This window comes from Betta splendens, chromosome 10 (assembly GCF_900634795.4).
Source record: "Betta splendens chromosome 10, fBetSpl5.4, whole genome shotgun sequence".
Classification (NCBI taxonomy): Eukaryota; Metazoa; Chordata; class Actinopteri; order Anabantiformes; family Osphronemidae; genus Betta; species Betta splendens.
Genome location: NC_040890.2, coordinates 20,329,551 through 20,356,296, shown reverse-complemented (window position 1 = coordinate 20,356,296; position 26,746 = coordinate 20,329,551). Strand labels below are relative to the sequence as shown.

Below are 26,746 nucleotides of genomic sequence, written 5' to 3'. Positions count from 1 at the left end.
TTCTCCATACTACTAGCGTGTGATGCAGTGAACACACCTGTCCCGTAGACAAGACCCAGCTCACATCTGGTTGCAGACGCCTCCCTAGTTGTTTTGTCTTCTCTAGTATCTGAAGTATTTTGTGGTTCTTTGAGAATCCTTTCTGATTCTTTGAAGTTGCTTTGTGTCTTCCTGTGGTCACTTGTTGTTCTTGTTTTGGCTACATCTCATTCTTGTGTGTCAACAACTCCCCTGTAGCCTGGTCCCTGTAAAACATGAAGACAGACTGTACACAGGCTCCCGAAGTCCGGAAGAAAACCCGAAAAAGTAGGATTTCCTGTAAAAGTAAACTAGAGTGAAACATCGTGTATACTAGAAACTATCTGCGGTTGTCGTTGAGTTTCTTCCCCCTGCTGGTCCAACACATTAATACACAGAAACCTGAACATGTCACAGCTGCTCTTTAACCACCACCACCACCACCACCATCCTCATCATCATCATCATCATCATCATCATCATCATACATCCAGCAGAATCTTTTACTAGTACCTTGACGTCAGAATTTACATTACGTATACAGAGTATTTAAAAATTACGGGTGAAAATAAAGAGGCTTTAGGTTATTGGATGTTTTAGTTTATTATAATTACGATAAACACACAAGAATCTGATATTTAAACACACATAAGTGTACATATATCTAGCTTCATAATAACCTGAACATCTAACAGCATCTGAAATACAATTTTTGCAACTTACAGTTAAACCTAAATGGAAAAACAGCCTCTGCAAAAATATACAAATTTCTTCTTGAAAACGTCATTAAAAACTAAATGTAGTTACAGCAGAAAGCAAAGGACATCTGGAGGCACATTAGCTCAGCACGTTAGAGTTGAACACACCACTGCACCAGCAGGGAACACATCAACACACACGTCGAAGCGATCTGACGGAGCACTACGCAGACCTGCAGACCAACCCACAACCGGCACAGGTATGTGAAGGGGGCGGGGCTAATGACGTCAGGTGAGGCCCGACGGCAGAGCACAAGGAAATGTCATGGTGTGGGACTGACACTGACTGTTCAATCACTTCAGTTCATCCAGGAGTGAATGTGTGAGGAGCCGGCGCAGCAGCTGCAGGAGAGTGAACGCATTTCGTTAAATGTGCAGCAGTTGTGGTTGGATACGGGACAGACGGATGTCTAAAACATGGCAGCCGGCTAAAGACACATCCACAGAACAAAAGACTGAAAACTACTTCAGTAGACGCTCACTTCCAAGTAAAAGTTATTCAAAGCCAGAGACACTTGGTGTCACCTTAATTTATGAAATTAATTAAATAAATCATCTGGCCTCATATTCATCATTTGAGGCTTTGAATGAAAACAGGATCCTACAATCCTTCGTTCAGCACAGCACAAGTTACTATCATAGCACCGAACATGTCTAAATAACCAAAATTACAGTAATCAAGTACTTGCGTGGCTACATTAAGAGCTGGAACCCTCACATCTGCCTCACTCCGTTCCTCCCAGGACACGCTGGCAGGTGACGCTCGCCTGATCTGAGCCTTCGACGCACACAAGTTTTAAACTAAGTGATCAAACATGTGCAGAGCGGTGACTCGACTCCAGACTGAGCTGCTGGACACGAAGGAGAATGTTGTCACACAGAAGGGTCGTGTTCTGTGCAGCGCCAACGCCCAGTAAAGTGACCAAAGAGCAGCTGTTTATGAAGACGCAGCCTTTTAGACCCAACAGTGACGTCCTCTGATGAGCAGTTTATCAGTCATCTGCTCTTTTTGTGGTCATCAGATCACTTTTAACCATATGCATATACACCCAAACCTAAAACACATTATGCTTAAATGACAATATTAACTCTTTATCTAACCAGCCTCTACTTCTGGACTAAGTTGTTAATATTACAAATGCACAGAGTTGTTGTTATTATGTTTTCCTGTCAAACCTCTGAAATCTGGCTCCACACGGCTCTGACTGATTTGCTCATATTAAAGATCTCCAGTCACATCCCGATGCTCCACTCGTTGTGACATGTTCAAATGGGCCGGTCCCTGGAGGACGGGCTCTCTGCACAGGTGTCCTTCACGCTAGCTGAGGACTTCTTCTGCTTCTGCTTGGACTTCCTCAGCATCCGGACCTGCTCGTGACCAAACACAACTGAGTGAAGGTAAATAACACCCCCCTGACACATCTGTAACATAAGAGCGAAGCAAGAACCAACCTTCGGCCCAGCGGCAGAGATGATGATGTGTCCCGGCGGTTGTGTCCACGGCTCCCCGTCCACCTGGACAGGTATGGGTTTACTCACAGTCAGCCTGATGTAGTTCCCTTGAGCAATACGAATACCACAGCGCAGGCCGCTCTGCACCTGGCCCTGCAAACACACACACGCACACACACACACACGCATGCACACAAACGCGCACACACACAAGCGCGCACACACACGCACATCACGCACGCACACACACACACACACACACACGCACATCACGCGCACACACACACACACACATGCACACAAACGCGCACACACACACACACACATGCACACAAACGCGCACACACACACACACACACGCACATCACGCGCACACACACACACACACACACACACACACACGCACAAACACACACGCTCAGTTACTATCAGAGCTATTTGCTTGTTCCCTGTTCTTAACATCAGTCTCACTTCTGCCAATTAGACCTGATGAAACTGGACCTAAACTTCTCCTCACTCCTCACTTTCAGACATCAGCATGTGTGAAGCTCCTAAACCAGCGCCTGTTCTCCTGTGGCCACTATAGGACTTGTCTCACCATGTGGACGACCCCAGTGACCCCGACCACCTCCAGTAAACCGTCATCGATTCTGGGTTTCCCAAAGCGACTGTCGACCTCTGACCCCCAGAGATCAGCACCAGAACCCCAGCTGCACACAAACACAGGTGTGAAGGCGCGCGACGGCAACGAGGCCGCTGTCGCCGGTGACGCCTGCTGTTACCTGGGTATGTTGAGGAAGATCAGCCCCTCTATGTTGGGTAACGGGACGTTCTGAGCGTCCACCTGCAGCTGCAGCTCTTTGTGGAGGCTCCTGCTGTGACTGATCTTCTGCAGACCCACCTTCACATACACACCTTTGTTGTGGAACCTGCAGGTGAGCAGGACAGGGGCTGATGGGAAATGAGGTCTTACAGAAATGTACCTAAGCTCCACCCACTTAAAGCGCGACCACTACTCCACCACTTCATTACTCAGAGCAGTCCCATGTACATAAAGTACCTGCTGGTGAATTTATCTGGGTCGTCCTCTCTCGCCAAATGGAAATCGAGGCTGAGCTCGGCGTCGATGCCGAGGCCGAAGTAATTATTCATCTGGACGATCTGTTGAAGAGCTCCCACCTTTAAACTTGCAGTCAGTAACAAAGCACAGAGTCGTGTCCTACAGTGGATGTGTACCAGACCTTGGGTGGCTCCAGGAAGTGGTTGCCCTGTCCATCTTCAGACATGTCCTGAGCATCCAATAAAATGGTCCATCTGTCCATCAAGACCTCCTCAGCTTCGTCAACAGACACCAAGATGTGGTGGGGGTCCTCGCCGCTGTAACCCGAACCCCAACGCAGGATCCGAGCCAAGTCGTTACCTGAGGGGACAGAGCCGATTACAACAACAGTTAGCTCGACTGGAGCATTAGCTGTTCATCATCTGAATCCACAAATGGAAAGAAGTACAATCAGTCAAAGTTGAAGTCACCTGTTCCCAGCGGCACTATCCCAATCGGTGGCTCTCGGCAGACCAGTTTGTGTCGGACGGTCTCCAGTACTCCCAGCACCCATCCTACTGTCCCATCACCCCCACAGACCAGCACTCGAAACCTGGGGACAGCCCTGAAGGCGTGTAGGCTGCACCAGGAGACGACAGGAGATGTGACTTCTGTGACAGCGAACCTTCCACTTCCACGCTGGGCCCAGACAAACCTGGACCTCCTGCTGTGAAGGTGTGTCCTCACCCAGCCAGAGGTCCACCGTTGGAAATGTCAAAGACCTGATGAGGATTCAGCAGTTTCCTGAAGCTGTAGAGCAGCTCTCGTCCTTTCATGCCTCCGCTCTTTGGGTTGACGAAGACCAGCAGGGGACAGGCGTCAGCTCCCAGCTCGTACTGGAAGAAACCAAGGAGCGGCTTTAGAGACAGAGCAGCAAAGAAGTCGGGACGGTGGTGTCCAGGTCCCGGTTCTGCTCGTGTCCTCAAACAAAACCAGGGGCTGAGCCAACTGGACTCGGCCCACTTGTCTCCACTGGCCCAGACCTGGTTCCCAGGCGTCAGACTGCTTCCCTGCCTCTGCACCTGTGTGTGAATGCTGGTGGAGCCATGGTTGGTTCTGGGCTGTAACTTCACTACACTCCTCCACCCCCTGCTCTTAGTTAGTTCTTTGTGTCTCTTCCTGCTCTGTTTCTGGTTCCACGACCTAAACTTCCCAAATTGGTGCTGTAAAGGTTCATCACTTGCGCATTGTTTTCCCAGATATTCCTGGAGCTGCTCAGCCACCATTATCTCACAGCTGTCAGTGGCTTCTCCACTTCCTGTGTGCGCAGCTTTGTGACCCATCGTCCCCCACACCCCTCCCACATCACCGCCTGCGAGCCAGTCTGGAATCAGTGGGAACCGTCCTTACCACGATCTCTGGAACGACGAGCGACGTGAGCGCTTTGCTGCTGACGGACATGTCCTTGGCCAACATGTAGATCCTCTCTGCCTCACTGAAACACGAGATGTCCAGCGACACGGCACCTGGACACAGAGCAGCTGAATGAGCCCGGTCTGTAGGAAAGTCTACAGCACTTTGGAAATGACAGCACTTCCTGCCAGTATCATCACATATCTGTTAAGGCAAATGTATAAAACCCTGAAGGTTCATCAGGTTTTACTTGACTTCGTCCTGTCACACATCACTCAGCTCACCCTGCCCGGCGTAGACGTGACTGACGGCGACCAGGTGACCTGCAGAGAGATGAGATGTTGTGATGAATGGGAAGCGGTAAACTTGATGTGTCAGTGGTGCTGAGGGTCACAGACAACACCAGACGCTGGTGTATCTGAAAGCTGAAGGCTGAAGGCTGGGGCGTTCAGGCCACTCACTCTTGCTACTCAGGTGTTGCTCCACCAGGTGCTCATACTCCTCTTTGGACAGCAGGGGGGGCAGTCCTCCAATCAGCAGGTCCACCTGCACGGCTCGGTTCCTGGACTCCACCACGTAGAACCGAGTCTGGTGCATTTGTCGCAAAGACACCTGGGAATTTTAAAGGGATTGCTGTTGCTTTACTTATGCGCTGCAGCCTCACAGCCGCTTTAATTTTAATAAATGATTTGTTCCATTTCTGGTAGTGTAGATTCTTTTCTATGAGTTAATACAGATTTTATTTGAATAATGAAATCTCCCTCATACCTTCCTGATCTCCCGTAGTTTATCCAGAATCTTCTCCTGAGGCACCAGCGTCTGTCTCTGCACTGCAAGAGAAAGGACGAATGAGAAGGACCTGCTGAACATTCCGCGAAGACTGTCGGTGACCACTAAAACCCGGGCCATGTGGTTCTGCTGCGGCTCACCTTGCTTGCTGCTCATGTAAACTTCCAAAAGGCTCAACCTGGACTCATCCTGCAGCTGAAACAGACAGACAGTGATCAACTAATGTCCTACCGAATGTAGGGGGTGAGCGGTTCTGTTGGGTTCCAACCGACGACCTGCAGCAGAGAGCCCAGATGTTGAACAGAACATAAAGTCTTCTTTGCAGGTTCTACCTGAGGCTCCATCTGACTGAGGGCCTCGCTGAGGACTGAAGCTGCTGTGCTGTTCTCTGAGACAGACACAGGCACAAAGGTTGGACCCGACCTGGAACCCACACAGGCAACAAACAAAAAACAACAAAACCACGTTTATTGCGGTCTGTAGAACAAGCACATGTTATTAAGTGAAACTCATCATTTCTCATCCTTAGTCTAACTGCTTCCTGAACTGCATTTCCCAGCAGGCCTCACCTGGGCCACCCAATGAACACCTTAAGGACCTCAGATTCTCGGGCTCTGGCCCTCAGCAGCCAGGAGTCTGCCCTGTGGTCCGGACCGCCGTTCCGGTTTAGGATGTCGTCGCAGTGTAGGCGCTGCAAACTGCCAATGTCCTGCAGCTCGTAGTGCTGAGGGTCGTCATGGATGTAAAAGGCCCTCAGCGCCGCCTCCTGCAGGTCGACACGGGTACTACAGCGTTACGCCCATGAAGAGCAGAGGTGGCGTTGAACACGAGCTCTGCAGGTGTGTGAGCAGCTAAATAATGAGCATTACAATAAACGATGGACAACATCAGTAATTATCGGCATCATCATCATCATTTAGCCACGTTTCCAGAGTGGCAGCATAAGCTGTAATTATCAACGTCTCATTTAAGTTCATCAGTGAACAGTGAACCTATGTGCTGAGCTCTGTGCAGTTAGTGAACGTGTAGGATCTCACCACCACGTCTTCACTTCTCGTGGCTCGAAAGACTGAGACCAGTCGGAAGAAGCCACGCTTCACCGCGTCGTCCCCATCAAACACCCTGAGGAGCTGCCTGGCTGCGGATCCCACACAGAGAAAGGGACGGAGTCAGACGCGCTGATCTCTTCACAGCCATAACTTACATCCATCACATGCGAGAGCTTCTCGTGATGTGTAGTGAACAGGACGTGAACTGACCCGACTCCGGAGCAGCCGTCTGAGCGTCTTTATACGCAGCAGCAGACGGATCCGCCTCATCCGTCGTATCTGAGGAAACACGGACGGAGACGTGGATGCGAGTCCCACTGAACGGACGTACAACACTTTCTGTCCGTGTGTTAGCGTGTGTTAGCGTGTGTTAGCGTGTGTTAGCGTGTGTTAGCGTGTGCCGGCGCGGCCACGTCCTTAGCCTCACTCTGTCCTTTCAACAAATACCTTCATTTCCTGATTCCTTTCCTGAAAACGACCTTAGACTTTTTATCAGATCTTAATTCATTCAGATTAATCACAGAAATGTCCGTCCGACTACTGAAGTGTGACTTTGTGAAGGTGAGGATGGTTTGATGCTCTCCCTCATCACTCCCTCGACACTTGTTTCCCACTGAGCAGTTTTGATGGAGTTTAATTAACTTCCTAGTGAGACATGAGCTTTGTTTCACATCCTCTAAGCTGATGAAACCTGCTCTCAGTTATTTTTCAGGGCACAAATACTAAAGAACAACCTCCTCTGTGCTGATTCACATGGTTTCTGGGGATGCTTCTTGTTTCACAGCTCAGGCCGGCAGAGACGCTGACAGGAAACACATCTGTCAGCAGCGTCACAGGATGTGGTCTGTGTGTTCCTGTGCGCGTACCCAGCTCGTGGCTGCAGCTCTCCGTGATGCGGTAGAGATGCATCTTGCTGAAGTTCCTGGAGTGGAGGCGAACGCGGGTGGGATGCAGCATCATGCAGCGCAGACGGCCCAGAGTGCACTCTGGTGGAACGTTCAGGTAACATCCTGAGTGGCTCTGCAGAAACACAGACCAACACACACACATGCACAGAGGAGTGCAGTTTAATGATGTTCAGCCATTTTCAGTTTAACTAAATAAACAAGTTATTCCAGTAACTCAGCACTGAAGAACTAAAAGGTTTTTATCAACAAATCCATTGGAAAGCCTCAGATCGACCAGATTCTCACCGTGAGGCCGCACCATTCACACCTCATCCCCGCCAGGACGTCAGACGAGCCACAGGAGCGCTTACACACCTCACACCTGGCCGTTGGCGCCAGGTTCCCCTCCCTCCAGTGGTGGTGAAACATGTCCTGCAGGGAAATAATAATTCAGAACATGACTAACTGACTGCAGCGTAGAGGCTGTTCCACAAACGCATCCACAGCTCCAAAGTCTCAGCTGCTGAAGGACATGAACGTACTGGAACTCCTTGCCATAAAAATTCAAGCTAAAGCGATGCAGTGTACCAGTACAGCCACTGATTTAAAATGGTTCCCAGTCCTCAACAACGCTGATCCTCATCAAGGAGCCACCGATCAATGAGCTCTGAGCAGACAGAGGTTCATCACTCACCCAGTCTTTAATGAGCAGAGTGACAGGAGCAAGTGTCAGACTGATCGATAGTACACACACAAACACATGCACACACACACACACACACTGACTTTTCAGCAGGGCCTATAGGTTACAGCTGCATGGCTCATTTGAATATTAATGTCTGTAACAGGGAGTCAGGGACACGAAGGAGCGGCGAGCGTGGACATGCAAATCAGCTGGACTATGATCCCAGGTGTGGTGAGGCTGTCGCTCCGGTGCTGCTCTGTGACTAGACTGAAGGGTTTGTCAAGTGAAGGCGCCTCTGGAGGTTAAATGATATAATCCACGATCACACGCATCTCTGAACATCGGCTGCAGAGAGAAACTGAACTGAAACATAAGATGTTATTAAATTAGCCTCCAAATTCTGACATCACACAGAACATCAACCCTGACCCAACACACCTGCTCCAGCGCCCCGTCCAGGTGACAACAGCGACAGTCAGCACAGGTGAAGGCAGCACAGTCGGCGTGGACATGCAGCTCGCACACTGGGGCACAAGCACAGCAGCAGAGGTCAAAGGTCACAGGTCATAACGCATGAAGATGAGTAACTGACGTCCTGTAGTTCACACACGTCAGACATCAGGCGCTGGGATCAGACTCATGTAAATGCTGTGCAAATCACATAACTGATGAATATCTTCAATAACCTGCTGGAATCATTTGAATGTTTTGAGAAGCTCCGTCTGACCTTCACATCGCAGCGCTGCGTTCCCCTCCGTTTGTTTCCTGCACACGCAGCAGAACCGTTTCTTCTGACCAGCCGGACCGAAGCAGTGAGCAACTGGCACCTGCACGAACAGACGGTCAGAGAGGAGCACAGACCGAGCCGGAGGTCTGCTCAAACAGCGGTTCTCACCTGGACCATGGATGGAGCCACACAGGAACAACCCCACTGCAGCGTCTTCAGGCATTTCTCATGACACATGAAGTTACAGACTAGGAGACAGAGGCGGCTGGTTAACACAGACCAGGTGACCACGTGTGCATGTGGACAAGTCAAAGTACAGAACAGATGACGCCGCTGCTTCTCCGCGTCTCCGCCTCTAACTGACATTTGGTTTGTGGTATTTTGCGCCTGTTCTGTCGCTGTGGTAAAGCTCACGTGTTCACTGTGGCCAGTTTCACATTCTGAGCTCATCTGTATCTGTTTATCTTCGTGTTCAGGACTGAGGGACGAAGGAAGGAAGGAAGGAAGGAAGGAAGGAAGGAAGGAAGGAAGGAAGGAAGGAAGGAAGGAAGGAAGGAAGGAAGGAAGGAAAGATCTGTTGCAGCTTCTCCAGTGTGTTTTTTATCCTAAAATCTTCAGAATAAGAAAGCAGGTCGTCCACGTGTTGCTCGAGGTGTGTAACACAAACATTTAGATGAACCATGTGTCCAACCCAGACGTCAAAGAAGGTCACGTCACCGTAGCTATGACTTCACAGGAAGTTTCAAAAACAAGTGAAGAAAAGAGGAAGAAGACAGTAAAAGGCATCTAATCCTACAAAGATAGAACCCGTTTGACTCAGACACTCCAACCAGCAAAGAGTGAGACAGGCACACGTGAGCTGTAGAGCAGAGATGATGGAAGTCTCCACAGACACTGGACAGACTCGTAGCAGTCAGTGCTAACGTTGGTGATGTCACTGTCCTGCTGATACTGATTACGTTGAGCAGGAAGGAAGGAACTGAAGCAGCTTCTCGCCTTTACTTCAGGGGTCGTGTATTTAATAATTCAAACGTTTAGAAGAACAACTGCTATAAGCCTGCTGCTGGACTAAACTGGAGCTTCATGCTTTTGCCTTGTGTTGTGGGAACTGCTCAGGGGCAGATGAAGTGGTTGGTTTGTGTAATCCAACGGAAGGCTTAAAGAAGGAGCGTTATGTAATGCAGCTTTTCATGCATCTGCTTATGCTGACGAGGATGATGGTCATGTCTCTGCCTCCTGTCACACAAACAGAGCAGTCCAGCTCCCAGCATCCCTGTCAGACTCCTGTTGCCATGCCAACCAGAGGAAGTTAATTACGACTTGACTGCAGCTCAGACACTTCACACCACCTCCGACACAAACCTGGGATGTTAAGGATGTTACTGGGCAGAGTGGTGTCGAGTTAGATTCATGGATCAGCATCAGGGAGAAGGAAATGAGATGGAGGAGAGGAAACAAGGAAAGGAAAGGAAAGGAAAGGAAAGGAAAGGAAAGGAAAAAGAAGGAAATAAACGCAACACGAAGGGAAAAAAATAAACTAGAAAAGACAGAAAATAAGAGAAGAAAGGGACGAATAGGAGGCAGGGAAGGCTGTGAGCACTGGAGGCTCCAACGCTGAAGGCCTCTCTGCGGATCAGCTGGTCACAGCTGTGACCTGCTGCACCTGCAGAGCAAGGCAGCAGCGCGGCATGTGCGGTTGCTGGTTCAACTCCCGCTGCAGCGTTTGCTCTGAATGATTACCATGGGGTCCGTCTTACCTTCACACAGGAAGCCCACGAGCCCCCAGATGAAGTCGCTGCAGCTGTGGCAGAAGGTGGGCTTGGTCAGGGTGACTTTCCTGAAGCAGTGGCCCGGTGCCGGGCTCTGGTACCTGGGCCGGAGCCCGGGGGACTGCTGGGCCCGCTTCTTGACGGTGTGAGGGCTCGTTGTCCGGCCGTCCGAGGCGTCGGGCTCCACCAATCTGGTCCGGCTGGACTCGGCCATGTCCCCCACGCAAAGTAGTCAGGCTGACTAACGGGTTCTGGTTCTGAAAACGAAGTCTTATACAATATTCCACCTCCAGCGGTCGCGCATCCCTGCGGCCACACACGACGGCCTCGGCTCGGAGCTCCACAGCCAATTATCCAGGCGCAGCCGGGTCACGACTCTGTGATCCGACCCAGATTAGTTATTAAGCAAAGGCTGCGTGGCTAACCTCCACAGAGCACTCATCCCCGGCTGGACCCAGCGGTGCCACCCAGCGGCGCAGCCCGGCGGAGAGGGCGCCGCGGTCGGGCGCGTTCTCGAGCGGATCCTGGCTGTAAATCGCACTCGTGAAGTACTAATGGAGCGTGTTCTTTGTTCGAACCGAACCGCGGCTCCGGGAAGCAGAAGCCCTCGGATCACAGTGCTGTCGACCACGCGGCGGTGGCGGTCCTCCGGACGGACACAGCGGTGCGAGACAGCGGTGCCGCCCAGCGGCGTCCTCGGACGGACTCCCAGAACTGCCCGCTCGGAGCCGGACACAAATATGGATCCAGTGAGGCTGGATGCGGAGCGTACGCGGCTCTGTGGTCTCTGAGACGGATGGCAGCACAATCACAGCCCGCCTGTCCACCGCGAAGACCGCGAGACAAACACGACGAGCCGGAGGAGGAAGCCCGAACCCGCTGCAGAACCGGAGGGCAACGCTAGTCAACAAGTGTGCGCGCAGACGGGCGGCTACGTTCTGCTCGGGTTCCTTCTTCCTCCTCCGAGGCTGATTCTTCTTCCGCGTCCGACTCTCCAACACTGATTTTTTACTCCTCCTCCCTCGCCTTCATCCCCTTCCCTCGCGTCCTTCCCTCGCTCCCTTTCCTCACAGCGGTGAACCTTTGCTGCATGTCATGAAGCAAACTGAGCAGCCTGGTTTCCTTCCTCACCTCGGTTTGTCAGATATTGTAACAAGCAGGTCATGAACAAAACATTTCTCATTTTAGGCAAATCGTCTGAGATGTGACTTAGACCAGCAGGTGACTCTGCCTTAGTGGACGCTGTTGTTCCTTTGGTCAGGTGGAGCCTCATCCATCTGCAGTGGGTGGACGTCATCCTGCTGCTTCCAGCACAACCTCCACCTGCTTCGCTGTGGCTTCAGTTTGGGAGCTCCCTGCTCCTGAAACAGTGATCATCATGTTCCTGTTTTTAGGGTCGCCTGTGTTTTACATCCATCCCAGCGAACTTTACGGTTTTAGTTTCATTCTCTTGTTCTTAAGTTTACCAGTCAAGAAATGTGACATTGGCTGCACACGCTGCTGCAGGAAAGTTGGTGTATTACAATTAAAACCTTTAAAATATTAATAAAGTTTTTTGGATATGGCACATATCTAAAAAATGTCTACAATGTATCCAGTGAAATGTGGTTTGAATGTTTTAAGTCATATCAGAGTCGATGCTGGTCCATAAAAAGCAACGTTCACTTACACAACTGATTTCTACACTTATTTACAAGGACGTCTTAAGATCAGAAGAACATTGAAAGAATCACAGCAATTAGTATAACAGAGCAAATATATGTGTAATAAACCCCGAGATGTCTAAATATCAGCTTTAGAAAATAATGTTTCATATTTGCACTGCAGCATCTGATGAGTCTTTATGTCCTTTGTGCACAGTATTATGTCCTTAGTAAACTTTAGACCTAGAGGAGAAAAAAACAAAGAAAAAACTCTAAAATGACACAGAAGAAAAACTTAATTTTTAAGATGATTAGTTCTGAACCAGGGCGACGGGGTCACCTGGAGAAGGCAGATATGGCAAGGACTCCAAGCAGAAACTCGAGGCTGTAGAAGCAGAGCAAGACGGCGCTGAGGAGAAACTCCAGGCGCAGGACGAAGGTCTGCAGCAGCAGGTAGTAAACAGCGAGCGCCGCACAAGGAAACAGGATGAAGAGCGAGGCACACGAGGCCAGAGAGCGCTCGCAGAGGTTCCCCTTCCAACCTGGATCCATGCACAGCAAACACTTTTAAGTGACTGCGCCTCTTGTCAAACATCTACCACTACTAACAGTAAATGATCTAAATCTATCTGAAAGATCAGATTTAGGTGAGTGTGAGAGTGTCAGCAGTCACCTGATGAATCCCAAATATATTCATTCTGAATAAAGTAATTGCTTGGCTTTTAGAAGGTAAAAACTGGTTCACGGCCCAACACCAGCCCTGGAGATCTTCACATCAACACTGTTCAGTTCCTGAGCTGAGATGGCAGTTTATGACCTGTCACAATACTTTAACTTACCATAAAAGATTCTGAGGCTCTCAAGACCAAGAAACAGGATTAGCAGCATCACATCCAAAACCAGATTGTCGGATGGATATGGAAGTGAAATCCCTGAACAAGCACAAAAACACAGACCAAAAACCAAAAGTAATAATTATCATACGGGAAGATTCAGTTCAAGATTCAAAAACTTTAATGATCCCACAGGAAAATTGCTATGCCTAATAATGATTTCTCTCGCATAAAGAAGAGAAACTAAAAAATACGTACAAATATTATCAACACACACATTTTTTGTATATGTACATATGAATGTACTATACTACACAGATGCAGGTTGACCCTTACAGAGAGGGAGGAGAAGCAGGTGATTGTTGTTTGTGCTATAGCAACAGCCCTAGAAAAAAAAGCTCAAGTTGATGTTTCCTACTGTCAGACACAGAGTATTTAATTTCTGTTTAAATATTTCAAAATGCTTCACTGTTGGTATCTTCAAAGTTTTATTTACGATGCGTTCCTCAGTTTCATATACGAATTAGTACATGCTTTAAAATAACGCATAGAGCCTAATAGCTGTGGTGAGAAGAACCAAGAGGTTTTATTGAACCATTCTGTTTCTGGGGACTTGAGTGATTACATCCATCCATTTTCTGAACCGCTTAGTCCCTAATGCGGGGTCACGGGGGAGCTGGAGCCTAACCCAGCTGGCTACGGGCGAGAGGACGGGTCGCCAGACAGGGCAACACATAGACAGACAACCATTCACACACACACTCACACCTACGGGCAATGGAGAGAGGCCAATCAACCTAATGCACGTCTTTGGACTGTGGGAGGAAGCTGGAGAACCCGGAGAGAACCCACGCAAACACGGGGAGAACGTGCAAACTCCACACAGAAAGGCACCAGGGAATCAAACCCAGAACCTTCTTGCTGTGAGGCGACAGTGCTACCCACCGCACCACCGTGCCGCCGTGATTACATTCTTTGGTAACTTTATATGTTTATTACTAAGAGGCAAGTAAAGACGTTTTTCTTTACTGCTTTTGATTCAGTGGATTATTTTCACAGTAAAAAGAATATACATGCTGTAATTAAATAGACAAGTCATCAGACATATAAAAATATGTGGCATCATGGACACATTACACCTTACTGAACCGAAAAAGGACTAAAAACGGTGCATGTCTAAAGTCACACACTGTTAAAAACGTCAGGCATAGACAACTTTGCTGTTGGGAAGTGTATCTGCAAAATGTCTGTAGTGGACGTGGAATAGCTCCAGGTGCTTCTAGATGTCAGTGTTGCTCGCAGCTTGGAAACACAGCTTAAATGCTTATTAAAATAGGCGAAGAACTACTGTGAAGGTGTGAAGCTCGGATGAATTCGTCTCATTTATTGCTTAGCTCTTTTGCAGAATTCGACTTTATTGGAAAAATATGACATGTTGAGTTTTAGAGCTCTTAAATGTTTCAAATGAAAATGAGCAGTACACACTAAGGTTTCTAGGAGTGTCCGCTTTTGTAAGTGTTGTAAATCAGAAATATTTTAGTGTATGTTGGTTGTAGCAGGGTTTTTTTTTTTCAAATATTTAAAATAAACCCTAGAGCACCGTAAACGAGAGCTTACAAGAGAGAATCTTTCTGATATTGTAGTAAAGGTTTAGCTTATCAGCTGTTTTATGACGTGAAGCCACTGTTAACTCAGACAATAACAGATCATCGCTTCTAAACACACAACGCGAAGAAAAGAATGTTTCATGAGAAGAAAAGACAAAAAACATACATTTACACGTTACTACAGACCTTTATAGATGAACATAAGAATCTCCGCCAGGTAGAAGGCTGCAAAGTACCAGCAGTTCAAGTAGAAGAGCATCTGCAGAGGAGCGGACGAGAGCTGAGGACGACAGGGTCAAGGAGAACATTCAGACACAGGAGGACGGACAAAGCCAGTGTGTTTCAAGGATACGATGGGTTGACCCCCTGAAACAAACAAACAAACGAGATCAGAACAGTTAGCAGGGACGCAGGAAAGAGACAAAGGCTGATCACTAACGACCCAGAAAGCGAACGCTAGCAACGGTTCAGAAAACACTGGTGGAACAACAAACGCTGGAGTTCATTCACGAGCAGGAAAACCTGACGAGCTGCCGATGACTTCACTGTTATAGTCACTGTTTAGGTAAAAGGTTACACATCTCGTTTAATAACGTTTTAAAGAGGAGCGTTACTCACCGGGCGCCATGACTGATTACCATGGAAACAGCGTGGAGGAAGTGCTTCTTCTTCTCTGTCAGATTAAACGGTAGCTTTGCTACTTTGATGCTACTCCTCTTCCTTCTCCTCCGCCTCATACTACTAACAAAAATAGTCATCGTTATAAACGGATAGCTTTATTCAAATGGCACCACCAATGTGGATCATTGTGTGGTGATAGTTTATTAATGATCCACAATACTAGATATAAATCTTCTGTAAGCAACGTATTTGGGGTTTAAACCTCCATTTACTGTAGCCCACATATGCTGATTATTTTCATATAAACATTTAAAACTCCATTGCTTTGAAACGTAATATCTAATAGTTATATATGCTGTGCACGGCTTGATTTGTAATGGTTTGGGGTATGGAGAAGAAAACTACTGTACCCAGCATTCTCCGGTGGCCAGCTGATTGGCCACTTTAGAACCAGGGTTGACGTGGCATTGCTGTATCTGCGCAGACTCACTCCAGGTCTCCCCGTTTGAAGATGGTGTCCGTCAGGATGCAGTCGTGCGTCTTGTCACTTTTACTCCTTAACGTTTTTTACAGCTTTGTGTCTCCTCTGTACTTCCACATCGGAGAGACCGAAAAGAAATGCTTCATAGAAGAAATCCCGGACGAGACGATGATTATCGGTGAGTGTCAGCGGATAAAGGAAGTCGCCGGCTAATGCTAAATGCTATCTTACAACTTTAGTCGGCTTAGAATGCGTTAGCAAATCAGCTAAAGCTGAAGCCCTAGAAAAAAAAGCTAAAGTTGATGTTTCCTACTGTTAGACACAGAGTATTTATTTTCCGTTTAAATATTTCAAAATGCTTCCCTGTTGGTATCTTCAAAGTTTTTTTACGATGCGTTCCTCAGTTTCATATACGAAATACTACATGCTTTAAAATAACGCATAGAGCGTAATAGTTGTGGTGAAAAGAACCAAGAGGTTTCATTGAACCATTCTGTTTCTGGGGACTTGAGTGATTGCATTCTTTGGTAACTTTATATGTTTATTACTAAAAGGCAGGTAAAGACGTTTTTCTTTACTGCTTTTGATTCAGTGGATTATTTTCACAGTAAAAAGAATATACATGGTGTAATTAAATATGTGGCATCGTTGGACACTTTACAACTTACTGAACAGATAAAGGACTGAAAACGATGTATGTCTAAAATCACACACTGTTAAAAACGTCAGGCATAGACAACTTTGCTGTTGGGAAGTGTATCTGCAAAATGTCTGTAGTGGACGTGGAATACCACCAGGTGCTTCTAGATGTCAGTGTTGCTCGCAGCTTGGAAACACAGCTTAAATGCTTATTAAAATAGGCGAAGAACTACTGTGAAGGTGTGAAGCTCGGATGAATTCGTCTCATTTATTGCTTAGCTCTTTTGCAGAATTCGACTTTATTGGAAAAATATGACATATTGAGTTTTAGAGCTCTTAAATGTTTCAAATGAAAATGAGCAGTACACACTAAGGTTTCTAGGAGCGTCCGCTTTTCTAAGTGTTGTAAATCAGAAATATTTTAGTGTATGTTTAATAAAGTAGTTTTCCAGCTCTGGTCGTAAACTGTAAGTAATTAGCATCTTTTGACATAATGTATCTTCCTACTAATCCAGCAGAGATACAGTGATTGTGTGTAAATGGTACCGTGTAAGGCTGTGTTAGTACTATAAGTACTATAATTGCCTTTTTGCTCTCAGTTTGCTCTTTTTACACAATTTAATACTGGCATAGTGTAAGACCATGTTCTCCTGAATAACAAAGTCTTCCCTCACAGGAAATTATCGGACTCAGCTGTACAACAAACAGACAGAGGAGTACCTGCCGGCCACTCAGGGCCTGGGAATGTTTGTGGAAGTCAAAGACCCTGATGACAAGGTGATCATAGTAACTATCAGGAGAGGTATCCAAGGGTATCGCTGTCTGCAAGACTTAGCCGGTGTGTCTCTTCTGGATGTTCCCTGCAGGTGATACTGTCCCGTCAGTATGGCTCAGAGGGACGGTTCACCTTCACGTCACACACACCTGGAGAACATCAGATCTGTCTGCACTCAAATTCCTCCAAGTTCGCCCTGTTTGCTGGAGGAATGCTGGTGAGAAGGCTCTGGATGTAACAGACCAATATTCAGCAGTTTCAGGGTCAGTCAGCACACAGTGATTCAGTGATGTCTGACCTGTGAGTTCCGGTTAAAGCGCTTGTGAAACTGCGGTCCTCGAAGACTAGTGTTCCTGCTGGTCCTCCAAGTCTCTCTGCTGATTACCTTGAACAGGCGTGCCAGTCATCTAGCTGTAGTTTGACTGGTAATCAGTAGGCACAGAGAGAGCAGGAACACAAGAAAGAGGGTGTTTTATGCGCAGAGTGGATGCAGCCTTAATGTGGGGTAAAATGTGAGACTGTGAGACTGACATCAGTCACTTACCTGAAAGAACATATGTGTATTAAAGAACATGCAAGTGATCTTATAATTTTTGTTTACATTAACACTTAATTTGTGAGCTCAGAAATAAATGAAAGTTTGGCCAATTGGCCTCTATTTCTCCCAGAGGTTTTGTTGTGATGGCTGATTGTCATGACTTCCTGTGAATACTGTGTTGCAGAGGGTTCACCTGGACATCCAGGTGGGCGAACATGCCAACAACTACGCTGAGATTGCTGCCAAAGACAAACTAACAGAGCTGCAGCTAAGAGTTAGGCAGCTGGTGGAGCAAGTGGACCAGATCCAGAAGGAGCAGAACTACCAGAGGGTCAGTCACTCGTTGTGTTCTCCATGTTCCTCTGTGTTGAGTTGGATTGTGATAAAAGGAGAGATTGTCATGTGAGAACAGGGATTCTGTGAGTGTGTCTGTGGTTGCCTGACTTTCAGTGGACCCTCACAGGAATGTGTTCACAGAGACCTATTGCTGCTCCAATTAACTATCATGAGTTCCTTCTCCCCTCTCAGTACCGTGAGGAGCGGTTCCGTCAGACCAGTGAGAGCACCAACCAGCGAGTCCTCTGGTGGTCCATCGTCCAGACTCTCATCCTTGTGGCTATTGGCATCTGGCAGATGAGACACCTCAAGAGCTTCTTTGAGGCCAAGAAGCTGGTGTAACTTTTCTGTTGGAGGAAAGTTTGTGTGTGTTTCAGTGCGTGAATGTGAGTGTGTTGATGCAGTACTGAGCGGCGGAGGCTGACGCTCCTGCTGCAGAGGAGAACGGACGCAGTGAAACTTACATTAATATTACAGTTATTGACGCTTCTTCTACCAACTCCATTTATAACGGGCTGCTCACGTTTGAAGTATACCCGAGAGGCCCAGACCTGGTCCCATCCTGCTTTTTTTCCAACCCTCCCTGCATTTCTAGGTTCTAACTGGCTCAACACACCTGATCCAGGTAAATAGCAGTGGGTGGGGCAGGGAAACCAAGCAGGACTGCGGCCCTCAAAGATCTGAATTGGACTATCAGGGAAAATGTGACATCTTGACTTTTTACATGTGTGGAATTGTTTTTGAACATATTCTTGTTAGTTCGTGTTAGACATGTTTCTTGCAGCTTCACCAACAGCAGGACAAAGGAACTAAACCAGCAAATGTCCACTAGGCAGACAGAGTTGTGTATCCCTTTTAGTTTATAATCCATTTCTCTTTTCCGGATGTTAATGGCCACTGGAGATTACACCAGGAAAGCAGAACTCCTCACTTTGCGCCTTGGTCACTCAATATTGACGAATTTTAATCAGGTTACTCTGTAAAGCACGTTGATCCATTGTGATAAAATCTCTACATCAGCCGTATCTTATGGAGCATAATGACCCCATCAACAGTTATTTGTTACGACTAAACACCTACTACTTAAGACCTATTTTGCCAAGTTACATGTAGAATATTCTTGGTTTTATTGAGAGTTACTTTCAAGATGAGTTTTCAGTTGCAGAATTGTCCCGATTTGCAACTATTATTTTATTTTTCTTGTGATTGTCATTGCACCACATTTAACCTAATTCTGAAGGGTTTTTTTTCAGTATCTTCATAGACTTTTCTAATATTCCAAAAATAAATACACAAATTTGTTCCAATGCACAAACATTTTTAGTCCATCTCCCAAGCAAAACAACTTCAGTGCCCCATTTAGTTTGAAATGTGGCAGCAGCAACAGTGACACCTTCTAAACTCATCCCTGTTTCCTGGAGACACTTCGATGAACCAGTGTTGTAAAATCTGGAAACAGACTGAGACAACAGCGGTTCAACCAGGGCAGTCAGACGTTTTGTCGCTCTGGAGCAAAATGTTTAATACTTAATTTAGACTGTTACTCTTTTTGTAACGGGGTAAATGTGGTTTGAGCGTGAAGATGTAATAAATGTAACGAGGGAAGCTTTTGACAGTGGAGAAGTGTGTTTGTAGAGAACTGCCACAGCTTGTCCTGCTTCATGGGTGTCACAACAGCATCAGAATTTGCGCATTCATTTTATTGAAACTATCCAACCACTTATTTTGTTGTAATGTAATTGTGCAGTATTTTTTCAAGGAGAATGCATTTTGATCCCATTAGCTGAGTTAAAGTGCAACTAATCAAAATACTCTTTCACCTAATGCAGCTGCATGTTAACTGTGATTGGTGTTTCTTGTAGCTGCTGTCAATTTTCAAATCTAGTAAAATTGTCAAACCAGTTGGTAGCAGCTGAATTTTAATTCTGCATTTGGATACAGACGAACTGCATCTGTGTTTTGATGCCACAGTGCATGAATTGAACAAACTCAGATTAGAAAACTTCAGGCTGCTCTGAGGAAGTATCCAAATATACTGGGTCTTGAAGTATTATTTTATTATTTTATGACTTTAAAAGTTGGCAACACATGTGAAAATGAGCTTGCTACGAAACAAACGAGCGCTCTTTGAATCATTATCATCATCATCCTAAAACCTTTTCAAGCAATCTGCTGAAATGAAGCGTCCTACAGCAGAACACGCGTGGTTTAAGGTCAAACTTTGGCCTGATCTTTCTTCTGTGGCGGTGGTTGACAGGTGGAGGTGTAAACGTCCTGTGCTGTTCAGACTACTGAGGCTTGTGTAGTTTTGGTTTCAACCCTATCCTGAAGAATGAGGGACAGATCTGCCTAATCTTGTTTGTATTGTTCAAATATGTACTAATGAATTGTTGAGTAACTTGGAATCATAAAAATGTGGTAAAGCAACAAAACCTTTGAAACAAGCTAAGGTTCAAATGAAGATTTTGAAGATCTTAAAGCGAAAGCGTTTCGTAAAGTGTGTTGTAAGGCTGCTCACAAAATCCAAGATCGAGAGGTAAAATCTTCAGCTTTCCTGATTGTTTTTTGCAGGAGACAAAAATCAGTCATGCAGTTTATTCTGAGTTAATTTTTCTGACTTAAGGTTGTTCTGCTTCTTATTTTATGGTTGGTTGTGTTTACTAGTTCATATTTCTGGGGTGAGAATCTAAATCCTTTACTTTTAAGCTGGAAGTGGGACTTGAATGTTTTATTTTTCAGAGAGGTAGTGTCCACTTGAAATCTGTCTAAAACTGCACTTGAAATAAATGTGTCACATTTGATTTATTGTGTTTGTTGTCACTGCTTTAAACATTAAGACCTGAGTCGTAGGGTGATAAAGAAGAGACAGAGTTTGTAGTGACTGTTGCAGTACTTTAATGGAACGCAGCGCCGCTAGGAACCATTTTTACCAAGGTCCTTCGCTTCCAGTCGGAGTCTTCTTTTAGAAGGACTGCAATACCTTACGCTTCGGCGTGAGTTGGTTGTAGTGGGGTATTTTAGCTGTGACTTGTGTTAATTTAAACTTTTATCTGGAAACCGGATGTTCCGTGTTTGACAGTTTCGCAAATAGTGACACGACAAAAGCTGAACATGTTGCAGTGAGAACCCGGAGCAGCGGAGCGCGCGAACCGCTACATGCTACGTGTACAGTAGCGGTTAGCAGCTGTAAGCTAATGGTTAACGCGTCTAGAAGAGAGCGGAGACAAGGATGGATTTGAACGTTGTCTTTCACTGAGTACATGTTTACAAGCTATAAACCTAAACCGCCGGGCAGTTTCCAGGTGTTGGAGGTGGTTAACATGGAGGACAGTTTGTATGAAAGGATGGAGGCGTGAAGAACGGACGACAACAGTTCTATTCGTCCGAGCGACGCCTGCCAGGTTTCATAATCGTAAGAGAAGTGAAAATGATGTATTCATCGAGGAGGAAGCCGGTGCTGTACTTCAAGGAGGAGAGACGGTAAGACGCTGTTGTCCGACAGCAAACAGAGGCTCCACACCGCTTTGTTCCTCTGCTGTATCGACTGTTTTATTTTGTGTCCCCATAGTTTTCTGTAGCCTGTTTTCTGGGGTTGTGTCGCGTTAAACTGCGGACGTGTGTCTTTGTGGTTGATTCTTGATACTGACCTCCTTTTGTACGTTTTCAAAGAAACTCGAGCTCTAAACTTCCTCATCAGGAACAGACGTGAGTAGTTTTAGTGCCAGCAGCTGGTTCCAAACTGTGCTTCAGGGACCGTCACAGAGTTCTCCGTGTTCTGAAGTAAAGCCGAAAATGACACTCAAACTAATTAAGCCTAAAGCTGTTAAGTCTAGCTCATGCTTTCTTCACTCAAACGTTGGTTTGCTTTCATGAAACCCAATTTACTGATGCTCTGTTTAGAACTTATGTCACTTCAGGTTGTGTGAGACACAGTTTGGGACCGTCTGCCATGAAATGCTTGTTGGTTTGTTTTGAAGTGGTATGTTTGTTGCACAAAGAGCTTTTTCTATACTAGTAGAAGAGCATCAGCTGTGATTATTGGGTCAGAACACAGGACCTGTTCATGTTTATCTAGAAATGTGCTGCAGCATGTCAAGGCGCTTTACAAGGTAAGGTTTAAGACCTTACACAAGTAAACCCAACAGATCCCACATACAGCAAGCCTTTAATTACAAGTTCACAGCAACAGTGGAGAGGAAAAACTCTCTAACGAGGAAGAAACCTTTCTTGGACCAGAGACTTGACAGGCAGGATGCTTTGATCCGCAGTTGCCCATCAGAGACACATAGCTCTGAGTCCGATAATACCTGTAGGTGAGGACAGAGTGAGTGAGTGGGGGAGAAGCACAACTACTGGAACCAGATCTTAAAATTGAATTAAGTAAAGCTCAGACCTGTTTTACGGATCAACAGGATTAACCTTCACTGGCAGTAGGAAGGTATACCTACAGGGTCCATCTCTTCTTGGGCTTATGTCCAGACTTAAGCAAGAACCATTTATGCATAAAGGGAAACTTGGAAATTGGGAGTTTCTGAGAGTATAAAACCAGGGAACTGCAACTCAACATATGTTACATTTAATTTAACATCAAGCAGATTTTCTGGAAACCAAATGGACTGAGCTCTGCAGATGATGTGTGATGAAAAAAGACATGTTCTGCATCTTTGAGTTTTCTGTGGTTTGTGGACTTTCTTCCCAATAAACTCTGACCTCATGAAGCTGCATGTTGTTTTAATGGTCATTCTTCTGTGGCTTTGACATTCGTGCTCTTCTGCTGTGTTTAGGTTCCTGTCAGGTAATTGTACCATTTACAAGCTGTTCGGCCTCTGCATGGTGCTGGTGCTGGTGTCTCTGCTGTGGCTGCAGCTCAGCTGTTCAGGTGACATGTCCCTGCCAGCGGACAGACATCCTGCGGGGCAGCAGCCGCCCTGCACGGCTGACTGTCAGGTGTCTGCAGCAGACGACGCCTCCTGGGGTCCTCACAAACTGGCGCTCGTGGTCCCCTTCAGGGAGCGCTTTGAGGAGCTGCTGGTGTTTGTTCCCTTCATGCACACCTTCCTGAGGAAGAAGAAGATCCGCCACAAGATCCTTATCGTCAACCAGGTGGATCACTACAGGTGAATTCTTTCAGCGGTTTCTGGTGGATGCACCTGATGCATCCCTCCAGGCTGCAGAGTTTGAATATTCTCTGTCCTCGTTTCAGATTCAACCGAGCATCCTTGATCAACGTGGGCTGCCTGGAGAGTGGCAACGACACTGACTACCTGGCAATGCATGATGTGGACCTGCTGCCCCTCAATGATGCCCTGGACTATGGCTTTCCTGCAGATGGACCTTTTCATGTGGCTTCGCCTGAGCTGCACCCGCTTTACCACTACAAAACCTACGTCGGAGGAATCCTGCTGCTCACTAAGAAACATTACTACATGGTAATGGTCTGCTCCACGCTGGCGATGATCATGATGCTAGTGTATGGTTGGCTTCTATAATTATGACTTTCCATTTACATGTTTCCGCAGAGATTCCCAACTCTGTATTGGCCAAATGTTAAAAAGGTTTATTCACAATAAATGATGTTAACCCAGAACAAAACAGGGTTAATTTAGTTTTTAGAACAGTCACAGGTTCCTATTTATTTGCTCAGTGTTCACTAAATGTCATGCAGAGGTAGAATAAATCAGATGAAAGTGTCTGATTTCTAGATTAGTCTTTTAAAACCTAAACATTCGTTTTAATCTCTGGGTTGATTTGAAGTTTTCTTCTGCTCAATAACTGCAGTCGTCCACCAGATGAAGCTGTTGAACCTGAAACATTGAGTCTGCCTTTTTTACAAATGCGTTCCCTTTCAGGCTCCCAGCAAAAAACTGAACAAGGCTCATGTTTCTTGTTGTTCGCAGTGTAATGGGATGTCAAACCGGTTCTGGGGTTGGGGCAGAGAGGACGACGAGTTCTATCGGAGGCTGAGAAAAGCTGGTCTGCAGGTCTGTGTTTGTCTCCATCCATGACAGGCCATTAAGTATGAGGTGTAAACTCACCAGTTTGGAAGTTCATCACTCAAACTCGTGTCTCTAACATCCTGACTACTAAATATTTTGAGATTTCTTCACATTTGTTCTTTCTTTTGGCAGCTGTTCAGACCAAGTGGAATCACTACAGGATATAAAACCTTCCACCACATCCATGACGCAGCCTGGCGGAAGAGAGACCAGAAGAGGGTGGCGTCTCAGAAACAGGTACAGGAGTCCATCAATCCGACTCAGACCAAAGCTCACAGAAATTACTGCTTCAGTTTTCATTAGTTCTCTACTAGTGCAGTTGCTAAATACTAGTAGTGTTAACTTGACACCTGGTGGAGTCAAGTTGAAGTAGCATTTATAGATCCGTGTCCAGTGAACACGTTTGTCCCCATGTGCTTTCCTGCAGGAGCAGTTCAAGGTGGATCCAGAGGGGGGGCTCACGAACCTTCATTACCAGGTGGAGTCCAGACAGGAGCTGACCATCAGCGGCGCTCCCTGCACCGTCATCAACACCAAGCTGGAGTGTGACCAAAACCAGACGCCCTGGTGTGTTCTGACATAGAGCAGCGCTATCAGCTTCTGCGTGTCCTCTGGGACGGAGGCAGCGCTGGTTCTGGGCCTGGTTCTAGTTCAGAGTGGGATGAAAGCTCAGTTTTATTTTGTGACCGATTTACACGTTCAGTGAAACTAAGTCTGGTACAATGTGTTGGACCTTGAACTTTTTCAGGTACAGTAAACCTGATTAACTCAAACCTCAGCGAGCAGTTATGAGTTTCCTGCTGAGTCCAACCAAAGCAGTTCTGAACTGAAGTCCAAACCAGGTTCTGTGGTACCTGCCGGCGCTGTGTAAACTCTGGGCTTGTGCAAATGGCGCGGAGATGTTAATGTGAGATGTGCATCACAGTGTAACATCCAGGGTCTGTTCTGTTCTTTGATTCATGTTGAAGGAAGTGTTCCTCCAAAAAGAGGCTTAGTGATTGGAAAAGAAAAACCTGTTTGATGGAAAGTGTTAAAATCTGTTTTCCCCTTTTGTTTTCAACTTTGAATTTGCCAAAGATAAACAGTTATTTGTGTATTATTATGTCCATTGCCCATTTTCTTTTATGAAACACTCAGTTATGTGAAACCTCTTGAGTTTCTTTTTGGACTGAGATGTTTTTACATAAACCTAAATTATTGAAATAAATCTTTTCAGTCTCCAGCGTTAATGAAGGTGTGTCTCCATGTTACCTTTGCTCTGCAGACCTCTTGGCTGAAGGAGCTTTAGTCGCGTATCCTCAGGTAGAGATGGCGAAATCGAAGCCTCATGAATCACTGAGCAACAATGACACAGTTGGGCTGAAATCGACACATTGCTCGACACCATCACGACACAGTCAGAACAGCGACATCTGCTGGTTGTGCGTGAGAACTGATTGAGCAGACTGACCATCAAACCCTCTCTGATACGTGTTTGTTCAGGATCACAGTCCATGTTTTATTGTCAAATAAAACTTATTTAATCAAAGGTGTGTAATTGTGTTTCTCTCTGGATAATAATGTATAAGTAGCCTTGACATGTTTGATGTTCGATGTTGTTAGAGCTGTATTTGTTCTTCTGCAACTCTGTTTATTACTACATTGAGGAGACATGTTTGTCAGTTAGTTTAATCAAAGACCTTTATTTCATTTTATTTTTCCACAGAACATGACTTTAATCACATTCTCACCACCTCTCCAGCTTAAAAACTAAATTTGCACGGCACTGATGTCTGACTAATAAAGATATCATATTGGAATTGCGACTTGTCAAAATGTAGTTTTAGTTTTTAATTACATTTTGAACTTGCTCAGTATTGATTTGTGTCAGAATGTGGGATGTGCAAACTTTAAATGCCGTGTGACGTTAGTTTGGAATCAGGTGGATGAAGGTGAAGTTCACGCGGCAGATCAGCGTCCATGGATGCTTCTCATGGACGTTGGAAGTGGTGGCGGCGGCGCGGCACAGGCACACAATGGCCCGAGCGGACCCTCACCCCAGGAGCCGACGGGTTTGTAGTCAGGATGTTAAATGTGGAAGCTAATGAACTAAGCTAAGACACATTTTCCTGTTTTCTCACTTACAGTCACAGTTTGTTTTTCCTCTTCCTGTTTACCAGCGTTTTCTGCTTCTGTGTGCAGGTTTGTTCCTGCGCTCGGCGGCTGGAGATCAGCAGCTTGTGTTTCCCTGCAGCCGACAGCCTGTCAGCTCACACACAAACAGAATCTGATGGTACTGTGGGTTTCCTGGGCTGCAGCCAAAGCCGGCGTCAGAGACAAAGACGTTGGGGTGAACCAACCCACCCCCCCTTTCAAAGCTGTTCCCCCCGGGTGCAATTTTCACCTTTTGTAGGAGGTGGCTTCGATGGGAAAAACACCTCTGTGCTGCCACAAATAGACTCCAGCAGCAGCCGCGTGCTGCAGGTTTGTGCTAATTTCTTAAATTCCCCACTTGGTTCTAATTCTTCATCTCTGTGGTAATATAACATAATAGAAATTTTAAAGTAATAACTAAGAGTGATGTGTATTTATAGACGCTGAAGGCACAGATGTGGTGCCAACACTTAATTTTCAGCCTCTCTTAATGAATATGGAGGATTGTGCTTCTAATATGGAGCAATTGTCAAAAAATAGGAGCTGAGTGAGGATCCA

General features: G+C 46.3%; 4 protein-coding genes across 9 annotated transcripts; 2 read left to right on the top strand and 2 right to left on the bottom strand.

Moving 5' to 3' along the window:
* Window positions 1-602: 602 nt before the first annotated feature.
* On the bottom strand, window positions 603-12,050 carry LOC114864059 (diacylglycerol kinase theta-like). Of its 4 annotated transcripts, none has more exons than XM_029164673.3 (23): window positions 10,575-12,050; window positions 8,986-9,065; window positions 8,818-8,917; window positions 8,529-8,614; window positions 7,712-7,837; window positions 7,385-7,538; window positions 6,729-6,797; window positions 6,507-6,607; window positions 6,039-6,235; window positions 5,745-5,892; window positions 5,610-5,664; window positions 5,449-5,510; window positions 5,142-5,292; window positions 4,965-5,003; window positions 4,678-4,793; window positions 4,015-4,163; window positions 3,759-3,907; window positions 3,470-3,648; window positions 3,289-3,389; window positions 3,011-3,157; window positions 2,827-2,938; window positions 2,229-2,381; window positions 603-2,144 (listed from the first exon to the last, which is right to left on the bottom strand). In XM_029164673.3, exons 1-23 carry the CDS (start codon window positions 10,798-10,800, stop codon window positions 2,043-2,045), a joined length of 2,802 nt encoding a protein of 933 aa, XP_029020506.1. In that variant the 5' UTR covers window positions 10,801-12,050; the 3' UTR covers window positions 603-2,042. The 4 variants fall into 4 exon arrangements, 2 of the variants coding, with proteins under 2 accessions (XP_029020506.1, XP_029020507.1); XM_029164674.3 differs by having other exon boundaries at window positions 5,802-5,892; XR_003787240.3 differs by lacking the exon at window positions 2,827-2,938.
* tmed9 (transmembrane p24 trafficking protein 9) lies at window positions 10,535-20,860 on the top strand. 2 transcript variants are annotated; one of them, XM_029164679.1, is made up of 6 exons: window positions 10,535-10,608; window positions 15,816-15,949; window positions 17,087-17,187; window positions 17,277-17,402; window positions 17,908-18,054; window positions 18,252-20,860. In XM_029164679.1, the coding sequence occupies exons 1-6, from the start codon at window positions 10,550-10,552 to the stop codon at window positions 18,399-18,401; spliced, it is 717 nt and encodes a 238-aa protein (XP_029020512.1). In that variant the 5' UTR covers window positions 10,535-10,549; the 3' UTR covers window positions 18,402-20,860. The 2 variants fall into 2 exon arrangements, with proteins under 2 accessions (XP_029020512.1, XP_029020511.1); XM_029164678.3 differs by lacking the exon at window positions 10,535-10,608 and having other exon boundaries at window positions 15,768-15,949.
* tmem216 (transmembrane protein 216) lies at window positions 12,228-15,312 on the bottom strand. Its single transcript, XM_029164680.3, has 6 exons — window positions 15,288-15,312; window positions 15,022-15,035; window positions 14,856-14,949; window positions 13,069-13,161; window positions 12,570-12,771; window positions 12,228-12,472 (listed from the first exon to the last, which is right to left on the bottom strand). The coding sequence occupies exons 1-6, from the start codon at window positions 15,295-15,297 to the stop codon at window positions 12,457-12,459; spliced, it is 429 nt and encodes a 142-aa protein (XP_029020513.1). The 5' UTR covers window positions 15,298-15,312; the 3' UTR covers window positions 12,228-12,456.
* A 135-nt stretch (window positions 20,861-20,995) lies between the features above and the next one.
* b4galt7 (xylosylprotein beta 1,4-galactosyltransferase, polypeptide 7 (galactosyltransferase I)) lies at window positions 20,996-25,583 on the top strand. 2 transcript variants are annotated; one of them, XM_055512585.1, is made up of 7 exons: window positions 20,996-21,539; window positions 21,729-21,764; window positions 22,844-23,176; window positions 23,263-23,488; window positions 23,957-24,040; window positions 24,188-24,292; window positions 24,483-25,583. In XM_055512585.1, exons 1-7 carry the CDS (start codon window positions 21,487-21,489, stop codon window positions 24,636-24,638), a joined length of 993 nt encoding a protein of 330 aa, XP_055368560.1. In that variant the 5' UTR covers window positions 20,996-21,486; the 3' UTR covers window positions 24,639-25,583. The 2 variants fall into 2 exon arrangements, with proteins under 2 accessions (XP_055368560.1, XP_029020508.1); XM_029164675.3 differs by lacking the exon at window positions 21,729-21,764 and having other exon boundaries at window positions 20,997-21,539.
* The last annotated feature ends 1,163 nt before the right edge of the window (window positions 25,584-26,746 follow it).